Genomic DNA, 15,795 nt, shown 5'->3' with positions numbered 1-15,795 from the left:
TTGACCACAATCGCACCTGATGTTATGAGCTTCTAGAACCTGCAACATCTAATATTCTGTTTACCTGTTAATGAATATACTATCAGAAACCCGACTCGCACGGAATATAATATCTATACTAATCCATTCGTTATTCACCTAAATAATAAATTCGCAGAACGCAGCCTTAGTTTAGAATCCATCATGGTAAAATTACAATTGTAAAATAATTCGGGTAATTTAAAAAGGTTGGTGTCAGCAAATGTCGTCGTCCTATTTTCGCTAATTAATTGCTTCGGGAGTGTCACGCTCACGCCCACCGCTCTACGTACAAAAATGAAATCAGCAATACATCAAAATTTCCTTTCCGAAAGTGAATCATAACGAGTTTTGTTATCATGAAACAAAACACTACCGCAAACAAAAGTGCTAATGAATTGTTATAGTCTTGAGTCTGTGTCATAAAACGACGCTTTCTACGATGAAAATTCGATTGAAAATCAAACATGGAGCCAAACTTTCTTATCTGAATTTCAATATTCTAAACTGAAAGTGCAGATTCGACTAGGGTGGAATCTACACTTGGGTGTAGAGTCACTTGAATATTGTTCTATATTACACGTCTGCTTATCTTAATACTGTAGCTGTTTGATTTGAACTAATCACCAGCATTAATCAGAATTTATGTCCGGTTCCTATACCTACCTATTTTATTTATTAGGACAACCAACAAGGCGAACACGCATACTTTACAAGAAAATGAATTGCTAACTAAAACTTATTCCAAATCCAATTCGTTTTGCTTACAAACTGTAAAATATGTCATTTTTAAACATGTTCACTTGAAAAATGCTTCATGAGCATTTAGCGTTTTAAATAAATAAATCAAAAAATATGATATTTATTGTGTGTACCTACCTACTGAAAATATATCAAAAATTAACTATATTACATTAACGGGTTAATATATAAGACGATCGGTTGTTTCAGTTATAGATGCAAAATAAAAGTGTTCCTTACGTAAACCTAATCGGGTTACTTAACAAGGTTTGGCGAGGTCATGCAGATATTCATATGGATTATACCGTCACGCCTTTGAGGACGTTCCTGTAATTTAATAAAGAGCTGAGGCTCCATTAGGAAGTAATACATTATAATGCTACCAACTTCTGACAGCGGCTTCTCCCGGCTTTGGGCTGTCATAGAAACTCTACATCGCTTACGTTCCCCATTATTTAGTTCTTTATAAAGACATTTGTCATAACTTTTCGCCGGCTTAGTGTAAAGCTGCTAAATCTATGCTAAATACAATGGCGCTAGCGGATTTACACTTTACGCCGACGCCTGAAAGATAAATTTTTGGGCCTTAAAGTTGGAAATGGAAATCATTGGGGAGGCCTAATATCAGCAGTGGACGTCATATGGCTGAAATGATGATGATGATGATGAAGGTTAATATTTTGTAAGGTTGCTATTCACTTCGATATCTCTATTCTAACGTACCAAAACTCATAAAAAATGGTTCAGCGGTTAAAACATGACAGACAGACAGACAGGGTTATTTTCTCTTAATATTAGTGTTTAGACAGTTCTACTTGCTACTGACAGAACAATGCTTTAAAACTTAGCTGCGTTGCCTCTGACTGATCTAATTTACTTTCTTAGATTTCTCTCACAGACTTCAAAAAGGTAGGTATAATATTTTTCAAGAACACAGATGTATTATTTATCTAACCGTGGATTTGTCTACGAAACAATTACTAAGTTTAGTTTTTGTCTAAGTATCGTATGACATGCAATGAAAATATGCATGTAAATTGTATGCGCGTTAGCTGACGTGGTAGGCCTGTTAGTCGTTATAATTTAACTTTGTTGTAGTTTAGTTTGTTTAGTTATAGTTAGTGGATATCATTTAAAATGTTACCTATACTTTCCCAGAAAACCATAAAATGTAGAGCAGGCAATATAAAATATTCATAAATTCCCAGTTAATTTTTGGGGCAAACAACTTAATTTTTATTTCTACTGCACAGCTGTATTTATGTGTATTTACTTTGCGAATGTTAAGATAAATAACTAGATACATAAACGAATAGCAGTTGGCCAGCTCTATCAACCAATAAGTAATTAAATTTTTGGCAGACCAATAAAATAAATAAATAAATAAATTCGAAGGCAAAACTTCTCTAGAACATTTAATTTTACCTAATTAGTTTTCAATTAACTGTAAAATAAGGTCGGTATTTCCTTTGAAATCAATCAATAGTCAATTGAGTTGGCAAACAAGTGACGTCGTTACTACACGAAATCCCTCTTGACGGGCTCCCAGACTAAACGAAGGACGTCAACTGCTGGACAAAGGCTTCCCCCAGCGCCCCAGCCCCTTAATTCCTTTCTACAACGACTGACCCTGCTTCCCGCGTGCTTGACCGCCCTAAAATACCTATATCAATATTAATCAATAACTAGTTCAATATAGCCCTGAAAATCGAGTTATGTACTTTTCATTTTACTGTATAGTTAGACCTTTAGTAGTTAAAACAACAAAGAGGTGTTAATTGAGTTGGCAAACTAATTACAAAATACACAAAATACAAAAGTTATGATTGAAATCTGTTTTTTCGGATAACTTTCTGAAGAATTAGTTTCAGTGTGAGAATGAGTCAAAATGAAAATGTTATTGTTCAGCCTAAATATACCCGACGGTTGCAAAATCAGCCCTTAAGAGATTGCAACTTTTGACAGCTCATAAAAAGTATGTGTTACATACTGTGGTGTCTAGTACCCAATTGACTGGTTTCAACTGTCTTTTTAACCCATTGGTGACTTTTCAACTCCCGTATTATTCTCACCGGAGTCTTGCCACATATTATGTCTCTGAAATCAGGCGACCTCTGAAAACCAGCGTCGTGGTGCTACGCATACGGCATTATGCTGAGTGGAAGCCTTTTTAGCGTCATCACTGACTGTATCAGTGACTGAGTTTCTTGCGCCGCTTCTCAGCACTGGCCCATTGATTGTCCTAAAGCAGTGGTAGGGTTATTCCTGGGACGTGTAAAAGTGCTTTTTAAAAGCCTACTTGCATAATTGTTTTATCATATTAACATCTTCGTTTTCCCCCAGGGCCAGCCTACCAGTACGCACAGCTCGCTTGCTGCAGCGCTCGCGCACGCAGACGCCGTCGGACGCTGCGAGCGATGGCACCGCGTCGCCTGCGCCCGCGCCGGCCACGCTTCTGCAAGACGTGGTCGATATCAAGACCCTGCTGCTGCAGCTCAAGCGGGTCTTACAGGAGGTCTGTATCTCTATATTTACTTAACCAACTATCGCCCGTATTCGTATGCTTGTTTAGGTGAAACAGAAAATCGAATGCAGGGTTCATGTGTCACCCTGTGCGTCCACGCGCACTGTAAGACCTCATAGTAATGTTTGTGAATACGGGCCGACGGGCGTATGTCTTTATCAGCAGGGAGAGAGGGTGTTGTAAGTAGACTAAGAGACGCGGAGCAGCTGGTGGGTACAACAAATTTTAAACCGATCCCTAATATCATCAGGTCATTATCTTCTCCATTGCAAAAACACGATCCGAATGATATTTTATCAGAGTCAAATTGACGAATTGTTCTAACTTCTCAAGTCAGGGGGGTTGAGTCTGAAATAGCAACCTGTAGTTGCTCTAAGGTCAGTCTTTCTGAATTAAACCTAACCTAAATTATGAACCTACCCTCAAAAAAGAACATAAAAAGACTGTGATTGATCTGTATTGAAATTATTAATTTATGTGTTACAGAATAATTAACAATAATGTAAATGATAAGTACCTACTCAAAACTCAAACTTAATACAAGCCTTTTGTTGGTTCAATAATATCAATATTTAGACCAATCATTGGACAAAGTTTATGTTTGAGTTTGAATCACGTGTTTATGAGTTGTTTATGTACTTAATTGCGATATGTTTCTAAATTAGGCTCGCTTTGATTGCCCCCGTTTTGTAGATTCATTAATTAAACTATTAAATCAATCCAACCTAAATACAATTTAAAAAAGATAATTGTTAATTGGTCATACATTCTATGATAAGTCATCAGGTAGGTAAAAAAATATTATTTAATTTCAAATACATATAATTTTAAGACGAGTTTAAATATTATGAACAAATATATTATAACTCAGCGACTAATGAAGTCAGAAGATGACTAAACATTTGTTAGGGTTTCCTTGTTAGGGTTTCCTTATACTTAAAATTAACCTAGAACCTAATCATTTTACAACTAGGTAGTTCTCAATGACTGAGCATGCGGTTTTGGTCACCCGACCCTACACTCTATCAACTTTGCATGTAGTTTGTGTGGGTATCCATTTCAAAGAACCAATTTTATTAGTCATTGTGTTTGTTCCTTCCCCGTCATAAACTAAAAAATAATTGCCTGCACGAAATTTACATATTAACATTATACCGTAATGGCTACACGTAATGTTCATATCGTATCGCGTCAGATCAAACAGAAACATTATTTATCGCGATATGGCTATAGCACGCGTGGTACAGTCAATTAGACTTATTGCTACATAAATATAAGATAGATAAATAGATACCTACCTGTTAGCGCAGAATAAATAAATAAATAGCATCACAAGGCTACGAAGACGCTAATTACACGTTTAGCTACTGATCTAATTGATTGGCAATCGTCATTTGTCACTCATCTCACAACAAGCGGAACTAAAATGGACAGCCTCTATATAGATGGCTATAAAGGCAAATATTTATTAGAGACATTCACACAATTAAAACAATTTTTATTATTCAACACAGTTTTTACACCCAATGCGTGTAAAGTTAAATACTTAATAAAGATTTTGAAACTCTCCGTATTCTTCAGTGAGTCAACCGTAATTGTATCTACTTACTGTCACCAATATGTAAATCATTTTAAAGTTTCTGTTTTGTTTCTGTAAATACATTTTGCATATTGAGTTTTGATTGCGCTTGCACATAACGAAATGCAAATATAATATTGTGTAGACATAGAGGCGTGCAGGAAATAAGGTAACGCTCGCCATTTCCCCTCTATGCCCAGTGGCCGCATGTGCGCCGTTACCTGTGCTGCAATCATGTAGAACGAACCAAGTATTAAGTTCGCACATAATTTTCCCATCGAATTGCATAATGTAATTAGAAAAATATAACTTTTTTATTCGTTACCAAACGAGCTACCTCGAGCTCATGGGCGAAAGAAATACATTTTCTAACAATTTTCACTAGCACGTGTGCGAGTTGGTATAAAAATATACGAGAATCGCATTGTTCTACTTGATTCATTATTGTCAACTAATTGTAATTTAAGCTCGACTAATTTGATCATTACTTAGTTGAGAATGGCGGAGTCTTTTATCCAATTTAAAAATACATAGGTGTGTAATAATAATGTGTATCATAGCGTTTAATTTATCACAATTGTACATAGTTATTTAGACGTTATTCATCAGTTAAATTTTCCTATAGAAAATAATTATGTTTATTTTTCTTTTACACTCGAATATAATTTGTCAGTTCTTTTAAATAAGTATGTATAAGTTACAAAGACACGAATTCAACATTTTTAATCATAATCAAAAGTAATGCAGGCATGAATCCGACACATGAATTCACACGTCATATTGTAAAAACCATTAAATTTTAATAAATTGGGTTGATGCCATGCTGCTACTGTATTCCCATCTCAGCAGGAGAACGTGATGTGAATTTACATATTTTAGAGTTCTAAATGGTGAAAAGTTTTAATTGTGTATTTAATTGCAGTCGTAAGTTTCAGCAGAGAGAAGGCCTTTAATAATCCAATCAAAGACTTCTATGTAACTAACAGATAAGTTGTCCTGAACTGAAATGTTGTTGTCTTAAATTTGTGACACGTAACAACAAACCATTTACGATGACTACGAGGGAACAAGAGGAGCAGACATGTGAGGCGAAAGTTATGATCGACAAACTAACACATATCGTTTAATGAGACATAAAACTTTTAGACATTTCGTTTACATCATCTAAATTATTTTCGGTAACAGGCACACGCGTTGTGTCATAATTTTTATTCCGAACAGCTTGTCTAGAAAACTTGGAAGTCTTTTGTCCATCACTGTCTCCTGCTGCAATCCAGTTGACTGCTTGTTAGCACGTTGTTTTATTGTTGTAACGTGTTTTGTTTGGTTGCATTCGCATCGCCTTGTTTGCCGCACCAGCCCGGGGAGGAGCATCATTCGATGAGTGTAAGTAACGCCTTGCAACGCGTTTTGCAATGTGCAACGCACCAGTTTGCTTGCGCCTTAACCTAACTCATACGTAACGCAAATAATATGTATGCTTTCTTCAAGCCTTTCGCAGGTTTCATGGGCTCTTGGAGGTGGCAGATTTTTTTCCGGCTCACATCTCTCGACTACCATTTTTAAAGCTTTTCGGTATTGATGTTGACACAATAATTTATCATGGTGAAGGGTATTTGCATATTTATGTACCTATCTTATGGTGCTTCTTTCATCATCATTCTAAATTTCTAATACAGACTCATAGCATTACAGCATTACACAAGGAGGGCTTTCAAAGCTTGATTAAATGCATTAACGGCCAATAACTTTGACTGACTATTATGGTGAAGGGATCTTGGCATTGGTATGAACCAGTATAAATCAATAATACAATGGATAACTACGTAAAATTGGGGAGTGCTTGTTTCCTGTGGCACAAAACAATAGCCGATGTAATAATGCGTGTCGGTTGAAGTGGTGGTGGGAGGGTTTTAGGTGAAGGTATTATCTTATCAAAAGAAGTGAATTTTTGTGGGGTACGTCCTAAAAACTAAGTAGTAGAGCTTATTTTTCTCTTCTTGGGCTTTGTTTTAATGACATTAATTACTGGAATTATCAGAGTATTATGAAGTCATTGCCACTTTCATTAAATACTGAAGAATCTCTGACTCTACATGCCTAGGTATTTGTTAAACGACGTCAGATATAGTTTCTAAAACGAAGGCATCTCAACACAGCAAGCTTAACTCATACTATAGCCATATTACCGACTGCACCATTCAGTAATTTCAGCTTTATACATTTTTGAAGGAATTTGGGCAGTTTTTGGGGAAAATCTCTAATAGGTAATGGGAGATTCACAATCTGGGCTGCTCTTATTTTATCAGTTCACCAAAACAAAGTTACTAATATGACAGTAGTAATTCCGAAATCGTTTCGCTCCATTTTTTGTGTCTATTACTTTGTTTTGTGGAGCGATTTCGAAGTTAAAACTGCCCCGTTTGTAACTTTGTCAAATTGGGCAAACTGTCCCCTTTAGGTAATGGGAGATTCACAATCTGGGCTGCTCTCATTTTATCACTTCCCCAAGACAAAGTTGCTAATATGACAATAGTAATTCCGAAATCGTTTCGCTCCATTTTTATTGTCTATTACTTTGTTCCGTGGAGCGATTTCGAAGTTAAAACTGCTCCGTTTGTAACTTTGTCAAAATGGGCAAACAGTCCCGTTTTTTTACTTTGTCTAAAGCCTGGTCTGTGAGCACGTAGAATTTTGTCCAATGACCCTAAGCTACCCATCCTTATCGCTCGCGCATAATTATATTGCTGTCGCGACTGTGCGACGGGCGCCCGCAGTGAATGTGCGAGCGCGACAGAAATATAATTACGCGCGAGCGATAAGGATGGGTAGCTTGGGGTCATTGGACAAAATTCTACGTGCTCGCAGACCCGACTATAGTTAGGCAGAAGCTTAAGTCTTCTCACGCCTACCCTCATTTCTCTAGCCGCAAACTAACAGTGTTGCGTATGCGCAGAGCGAAACTCTCGACCCGTTGCTGGCGGCGTGCGCGGAGAGCCCCGCGCGCGGCAACGGGCGCCGCCCCCCCGCCTCGCCGCTCAACCCCGACGCCTGTGCAGAGATGCGGCGCCAAATACTATATCTGCAGGTACCCTCATTACCTTTCTTTTCATTTTTTTATGTGACAGGAGGCAAACGATCAGACCAGAGTAAATACAAATGAGCAGGCCATCTTCATAGAAACGCACCGAGCGCGGTTTGTATGTGAGCGCGCGCCAATACGTATGCAGCGCGCACGCACACACTGACAAAATTCGGGGCAACTCACCGCTAATCAACGCTAAATTTTGTCAGTGTGAGCGTGCGCGCCGCATACGTATTGGCGCGCTCACATACAAACCGCGCTCGGGCGTTTCTATGAAGATGACCTACTCATTTGTATTTACTCTGATCAGACCGATCACCTGATGGTAAGTGATTACCGTCGCCCATCTATAGACACCCACAGGGGCGTTACAGGTGCGTTTTTCATTCATCATCATCATCATTTCAGCCACAGGACGTCCACTGCTGAACATAGGCCTCCCCCAATGACTTCCACATCGCACGGTTGGTAGCGGCCTGCATCAACCGCCTTCCTGCTACCTTTATCGGTTGTCGTCGTCGTTCTTTTTATTAACAGGAATCAAATCGTTCCGTTTCAATCACAGGATGTCCAAAGTAGATGCTGAACAAAGACCTCGCCGAAGGATATCCTAACGATAAGTTCTGCTCTGTTGGCATCAAAGTGCTTTCAGGTTTCCATAGAAATCTCTTATTGGAACCTAACAAACTGTTAACCAGTAGCCTAAAATCTTACTATTTATTGCTTTTAATGGGATGAGAGATATGGGTTCCCATAAAGCAGGTTTAAAGACGCCATTTCAAAGCAAGTCGATACGACAAGTTTTGTTTGCTTCATTTACATTCAAATACTTGTGTATACTTTTTTTTGATTTCGCTGAGATGAAGAGAGAAAAATTCCTCATTTTCTATGTAATAAAATTTTTGACTTGAAAAGACACCGTAAGGTCAATGCGTTAAAGATATCGCTTCAACATTCCAGGGGCAGTTGGAAGAGCGCGACCGTCTGGTGCGCGTGCTGCAAGCGCAGATGCTGCGCATGGCGGAGGGCCACGAGCCGCGCGCCGACGACACCTGTAACGTCGCCACGCAGACCGATAGGGTAAGTCATACAAATGTATTATCCTGAGACTAGAGATGGGTTATACTAGGTAAATTTGATACTAGGTGCACCTATTCAAAGTATTTATTAATACGTGATCCAAATACCTGTTCCACTTAGTACGTAGTAATTTACCATACTTGACGCGACTAGTGCGGACTAATCCACGTATTATGACTTTAAAATACAATTTTCTTTGAAAAGATCCACTCGTAGTATTAATAATGCAATTTGAAATTGAATAATAATGTTTTTGCTGGTTGTTGATTGATTGATATCCTCCCTTCATACTTCAACAGGCTTAGGACTGTCAACTTAAAAGTTGTGGCGTATTTAAAAGATATCAATTTCATAAAAATATTTACATAATTTTTTCTATTTTTTATTTATGCAATTATCACGGACGCCTGACAACAAACCAAAACAAACCTGTCGGAAGAATAAAAACTGGTTTTTTACCGGCTAGTCAACAAGGAGTGAGCTGGATGAGAGAGAACAAAAATTAAAATATTCAAAACCTTACCTGTGTACAAATAGAGTTTAAATTACGTAATACATCAAACACCTATTCCTATCTCACACCTGCCTGCGCTCAAATTTGTTTGTCAGACAGAGACGGAGTGAATCTCTACGTTCGCACATAAGCTTAGCGAGAAATACGCGGTGCGCGTAATACACGACTACGGATTATACAATAATAACCTCTATTACTTTGATGGTAGGGTCGGAAATCGTGTAATTTAAAAAATACTTAGCGAGAAATACGCGGTGCGCGTAATACACGACTACGGATTATGCAATAATAACCTCTATTACTTTGATGGTAGGGTCGGAAATCGTGTAATTTAAAAAATACTAGGTGGATCAAGTATTTTAAAAATTGGAATTAGGTGCCACTTAGTACTGTAAAATACCTAGTGTGTGGATCTGTTCTAGTAAATACGTCTCATCTCTACCTGAGACTGTCCCTTAAGCTATTGAAGTTACGGTGGTGGAAAAGAGAGGAGGGTTAGTCCTAGCCGAGTATCAAATAAAGACCTATTTACGCACGCAGGGCACAGCAATTACGAGTGCCTAGGGTAGCATAGAAAATCAAAAGACTAAAATTGTACAATCTCGTCATTACCTGTCTGGAAAAGGTTGCTAGCTTTCTGGGATGACCTGTGTTGGTTAGAGTAACAGAAAATATAAGTCACGCACTAGGTGCCTAGCTAGGCTAGCCAAACTAGGTAACCTTTCCAATGACCCAATTTTGGATTTATAGCGTTATTAACTTTATCGTACCTTTTAGCACAGCGTTTGTAGGTAATTCCGCGGCAATAGTGATTGAGTTAAGAAATCAACGCCATGGTCAATAATTGCGTGAAGTGGGAAACCATTTGATTCGCATACGCTATTTGTAGGGCTTCGGAAATATAAGTTCCAGACCGACTCTTCAGCAAAAAAATTGTTACACATGTACCCTAATACCAATTAAAATGCTTTTAAAATTAAGCGAATCATCGTTCCAATTATCAAAAATAATTTATAAACTGACCAAGGTTGTATCTAAACCGGAGATGGAGATAACGCTCTAAAAATTTTAAAGATTTCATACATTCTTGCAACAGCAACAATTAAGGGTGTATGTAGGAGTAAATTGTAAGTAATTGTTTTGAAGTGCATGATTGAACAATGAGCGATCGTTACCATAATATCTACATTACCCTCAATTGAATTGGGAATTGAATGAAATAGCAAACCTGTTATTAACGATTATTATTTTTCATTACAGTTGCGGCCCCCGATGAGTACGGCGCTAACGAGTTCTGATAATTCCGGATTAGTGAGGTAAACATCCTATTGCTACCGATGCGTATCTACGCCGATTGACTGAAATCCTTACACACCTCATTTAATATTGCCAATACATAATCACCGTTAATTTCTCACTTCCTTTTCTAGTTATCATATCTATTTTATATATCTATTATCTGTGTATGTATTGTTTTAGGTTTATCGCTGCTTCGGTGCACTCATTAAAAGTCATATTACATAGGTTGCACACCATCATTTCGGTCCTGTATCTAACCCCCATATACCCATCATACTACTTCACACATTGCAAAGAGCATTTACAAAACACCATATCTAGAAGTGTGTCTTTAGCGTCTGATCTGAGGAAAGCGAGATGGATCATTCTTTTAAAGGATTATATGAACAAGAAGATGACTTTCGCCCCAACGTCCATGTGTAGAGTCACCTTCATCATGGCTCCCTACTTTACCGGAATTTTCATTTGACCCATCGTCCATTTAAATTTTGTAAATAAGTACCTTCATTCATTTCGATTTCTATTTGTTCATTGTCTAGTGTTGCATGAAATTAGAAAGTATCGAGTAGCGTGACCTTGTAAATCGCTCCATTGACAGTTCTATCGATGCCGTTGTCACGATATACTCAGCTACCTTCAATTATTTGCATATATGTATTTGTATTGTTTTTCACTATAAAAAGAATGTAATGCATTTTCATTGCCGTGTGTTAGTACTCAATCAACGTAATTTTCATGATTGAATGACCATCTAAAGTCCAAATCTTTATTAAATAAACGATTATTTTCTTCTTTATTAACATCATTAAATTTATCGTAAAAATGTTATTCATAAATCAAGAATTAAGACTTCTCGTCTACCATTTAAGGTAATTTTATTTTTAAATTTTCTATATTCTACTTTCTAACATTCTAATTGACATTGATTTGGGCTTTTAAGTTTAGCGAAACGACACAATCATTTATTACAATAATATCATAATTATTTTAGACTTATTAGTGACTAACTTGTTTTTAATGTTTAAACTCACATAAGAATAACGCTCACTCAAAATAAGAAAATAGAATCATAAATCATGTAAAAAAATAAGTTGCAATCGCGGATGCACAAACTCTATCAACGTAAACAAGTACTAAGTTTACACTTTTGGCCACAATTAGGCTTCAGCTTCAGTTTAACCCTCATAAGCGGTGTCGATCGAACTGTCCCAAGGTCCGCTCTTTCATCGCAACACTCCATCTCATGTTTAACGATCATTTTTCTCCCCATGCTGCTCTTAATTCGATGGTGCAGTTTCCACTTGGGCGCCCGCGTTCGTCCGTCGCAGCAGGTAGCGTGGCTCGACTGCTTACTGGCTCTGTGCCTGTTGTGTTCCGTCAATGTTTTGTGCTTATTGCATCTGGTGTACCGCTCCCCTGGAGAGAATGTCTTTCTGATGACGGACAAGGACGTCCATGACTACTGCGAGAGATACTACAAGTGATGCATGATGGATAGTTGTTTATACAGGGTGTGCTTGGATTAGTTTAACGTTTAGGCCCGATATTTAATCATAATGTTAAACTTGAAGTTATTCTTCGGCAAGTTTGACAGTATTTTAATGAGACAAATGTAAAGTGAAGAGCACAAGAATGGTGCCATCCACTGTAATTAATTAGCACACCATAATACTATTTTATATGTATGTATACCTGTTTTAAAACGCTTGATAGGTAGGTATTTGTAAATATTTTCATTTTTATATCAACATTTTACACAGTCACTAAAATCAGATTAGATTAATTTTCTTACGGAGTAACTTCCTAAGTGCCTAAATGTTTAGAAGTCTATTGATAATTTCAGATCAGATTCGAATTAAATGTATTGGCAATGTAAGGTGCAATGAAGTGGTGCTATGTTGACATCCAAGGTAGGGTTTAAGACAAGGATTATAGGGCACCGATATAACGATGTAAGAAAGAGTCTTAGCAGGCGATTTTTTGAGATGGGAACAAATGATCATGTTTATGATAGATAGAGAAAAGTGGTCTAAGTTCTTTATAACACTAGTTTACTGACTGAAAAAAAAATATTTAAAAAAAGTTATTTATCTTTCATAATACATCAACTTTTATCTCAAAGCACGCCCTGTATGTTCGTGGTAAGATATGTTTTTGCAAAAAATATTAATCAGTCGGCTTTCTAATACGAATAAAATACATGGACTCTTCCTTAATTAATTGGCACGTAATTTGGCGTTAATTGGTTCGGCTTCATGTTGTATGGTTTTCGAAATAGTTGTGTTGTTTGAAGGTAGTCGTGTGTTGACTAGTCTTATATTAGGTGACACTAAAGCTATTTGCCTTAGACTTTGATTATGAATCTTGTCTCTGTGTTACACGCTGCCCCTCCAGAATATAAAGGTGAGGTGAAATCGGTACTTTACGAATTTTGAACTAAAATTTATTCAGTCTGAAGATTTCTTATTACATATAATGTTATTCCGTTTGCTCTTTATATTATTATGTAATTGCTATTTTAACATTTTTTTTTGCATAAACTAATTGAGGATTAAATTGGCTCTTTCAATAAATTATTCGAGTGTTTTATGAACTGTTTATACGTAATATTAATTTTAATTAATAAAAACGTACCCTATAAATTATGTGTGTTATATGCTTTAAATTAGTACATGTAAATAGCGAGTGCAAATGATTTTTAATTGTTTTTATCGAAGAAAATAGTGAGAATATATTTTTAATTTGTGTCGAGGTGTAACATTAGAATTCTTATACATACATAAAACGTATTATTTAAAGTAATATCAACGATATTTTTAATGTAGAATAGAATATAATCTAGCTAATATATTTCGCTGTCCACAGTTAACAACTAACTAAAGAGAGCGAAGTAACTTAGGCTCGTGTTATGAAACTACTCGAGTTCCCTAAACTCGATTTAAATTCAAGTATAGAGTCAAGCTTGACTTTATTTGGCTGAATAACATGAGTGTAAAATGACTTGTCCTTGGGTTAATCTTATATTTACACTTATCTACACATGGAAAATTAGTATCACTTGTGTTATTACAATCAATTTAACGATTAGGACCATGACTCACTATTTTCTTATGTGTTTCGTCTATACCACCATTACTAAAAGATTTTCTGCAAAACGATTTCGATATACCTACCGGCTCTATCAATCTTTCTCATACTGAAGTACAATGAAGAGTCGGCATTTAAGGTGTATTCACTTCATGAGACGTGTACCTACGTACATTTTTGTATGAAAACGTTGCAAACTGACAGGCTACTAAATCACGTGGCTTAATCCCAACGGGTCCACGACATCAAAAATAAAAAAGCATTTTCTATGAAAATTTTAAATTTTATAGACCCGGTGGGAAATAAGAACAATAGAGTCGTGGACCTTTAAATTGGGAATAATCCAATCACGTGTTAAGTTACACGTGCACGCCACATGGCAATGAATATACCTATATCGAAATCATTTTGCAGTTCCAACCACAAAACTGACCAAACACCCCATTCACAGTTGGAATGAACAAGCTAGCGCTCGCAAGCTGCCCGCGTACAGTGAAGCACAAAAGAGCAAGCGGCCCCTAGCGGCTGTTAAGTGTACTTGCGGCGCGCGAAAGCCCGACGACCGGCCCGACGTCACCCTTAAAGGAAACAGTCGCGTCGGCTCCAAGTACCTCCAGGCACTCGGCCGCTATAAACGCGACTCCTCCCTAGGAGAATCCGCCGACCGATCGCCCAAGATCTCCCTCTACACCGGCCGCTCCCGGTCCATAGAGAACTTCCACAACCAGTACCCAGCCCCCGAAACGCTACGACACGCCGTCATCGACGAAAACTCCCTACTCAAACATCACACGTCATACGGCGATCTGTACAACGGACGAATCGGCAGCAAGGAGAGCGTCAACGGAAACCGCCACAGCCCAAGCTTAAACGGCCAGTCTACGGATACGGATTACAGTTCCGACGGCGGCTACAAGTCGCTGCCGTCGTCCATCAACTGCAACGGACACTCGCCGAAGAAGGTCAGTGGCATTCCGCGGAGGTCGATCGAGCAGAAGTTCCTTTCCGCTAAGCACATCAAAGCGAGCGCTATTTGAACGCACCGAACCGGTTGATAACTTGGACGCGTTTGCTCTGTTCCGAAGTGACTGACGTTTTTGAAATCGTAGTCTTTCTAGTCTATTAGGTTAGGACCTTAATCGGAGTCCTTAGACCAACTATAATAATATAGATAACGAGATCGCTTAAAATTTTGCCATCAATAATGACATACTTTAGCACGTGTGAATGTGTGTATATGAAGTAAGCGAATGAGAATAGCTTCGCAAAAATAAAATATATTAGACTCTGATTAAAGTCTTCGGGAAATTTTACGTTCAAACGATTATTGTCAGTCATTGACGGTTCGTTCAGAGGAAACGCGTTCGGAGGCGACTGGTGTATCTCAATTGTGATATGTTGATTCGTCTTGTATGACAAAAGATGGTCAATAAATAGTTTTGCCTCAAGTCGCACTGGACGAATTTAAGCAATAGTTGATACTGTACGTTAAGGAAGGCCTCTGTGACAATATCATCAATACGTAGTCAGTTCATTTTAGTCACGGAGATATATTTAAGTCGACAAATGGACTGATATTATTTACATATTTACTATTAATATAACGAATGTAGACGTTAGTGTCACACATCATATCAGTTATTAACACGGCACAGTGTTTTAGAAACCCTCAAAATCGGACATGATTAAGTTAATGCCATGAATCGATAGCGTCTTATGTTTCAATCACAAGAGTGAAACTCAAGTGTGCTCATTTTACTTGGTTTTTGAGAAAAAAATTGTGAAAGTTGGCCGTTTTTAAAATTCATAAAAATGAAAAAAAAAACTTTTTTAATAATTAAGAGGGTTTGTAAACTTGTGATATAGCT

The 15,795-nt window shown here is 37.5% G+C and overlaps 1 protein-coding gene across 11 annotated transcripts in view; it reads left to right on the top strand.

Moving 5' to 3' along the window:
- LOC114365189 (uncharacterized) overlaps positions 1 to 15,526 on the top strand; it is a 92,634-nt gene extending 77,108 nt beyond the window's left edge. For 7 of the 11 annotated variants that reach the window (XM_028321694.1, XM_028321693.1, XM_028321695.1 and 4 more), the window contains 6 exons: positions 3,103 to 3,274; positions 6,222 to 6,248; positions 7,819 to 7,950; positions 8,908 to 9,027; positions 10,802 to 10,857; positions 14,379 to 15,526. In XM_028321694.1, the coding sequence (XP_028177495.1) occupies positions 3,103 to 3,274; positions 6,222 to 6,248; positions 7,819 to 7,950; positions 8,908 to 9,027; positions 10,802 to 10,857; positions 14,379 to 14,964 (1,093 nt within the window). In that variant the 3' untranslated portion in view covers positions 14,965 to 15,526. Of the gene's footprint in view, positions 1 to 3,102; positions 3,275 to 6,221; positions 6,249 to 7,818; positions 7,951 to 8,907; positions 9,028 to 10,801; positions 10,858 to 11,020; positions 11,568 to 12,134; positions 12,172 to 13,234; positions 13,244 to 14,378 lie in introns of those variants that run through there. The other 4 variants (XM_028321703.1, XM_028321704.1, XM_028321702.1 and 1 more) reach the window with 4 other exon arrangements.
- The last annotated feature ends 269 nt before the right edge of the window (positions 15,527 to 15,795 follow it).

Source organism: Ostrinia furnacalis, unplaced genomic scaffold (assembly GCF_004193835.3).
Source record: "Ostrinia furnacalis isolate ACB-3 unplaced genomic scaffold, ASM419383v2 OfSCF7560, whole genome shotgun sequence".
In the NCBI taxonomy this organism is placed as follows: domain Eukaryota; kingdom Metazoa; phylum Arthropoda; class Insecta; order Lepidoptera; family Crambidae; genus Ostrinia; species Ostrinia furnacalis.
The sequence above is the reverse complement of the archived record's forward strand: the minus strand, read 5'-3'. Positions and strand labels throughout refer to the sequence as shown.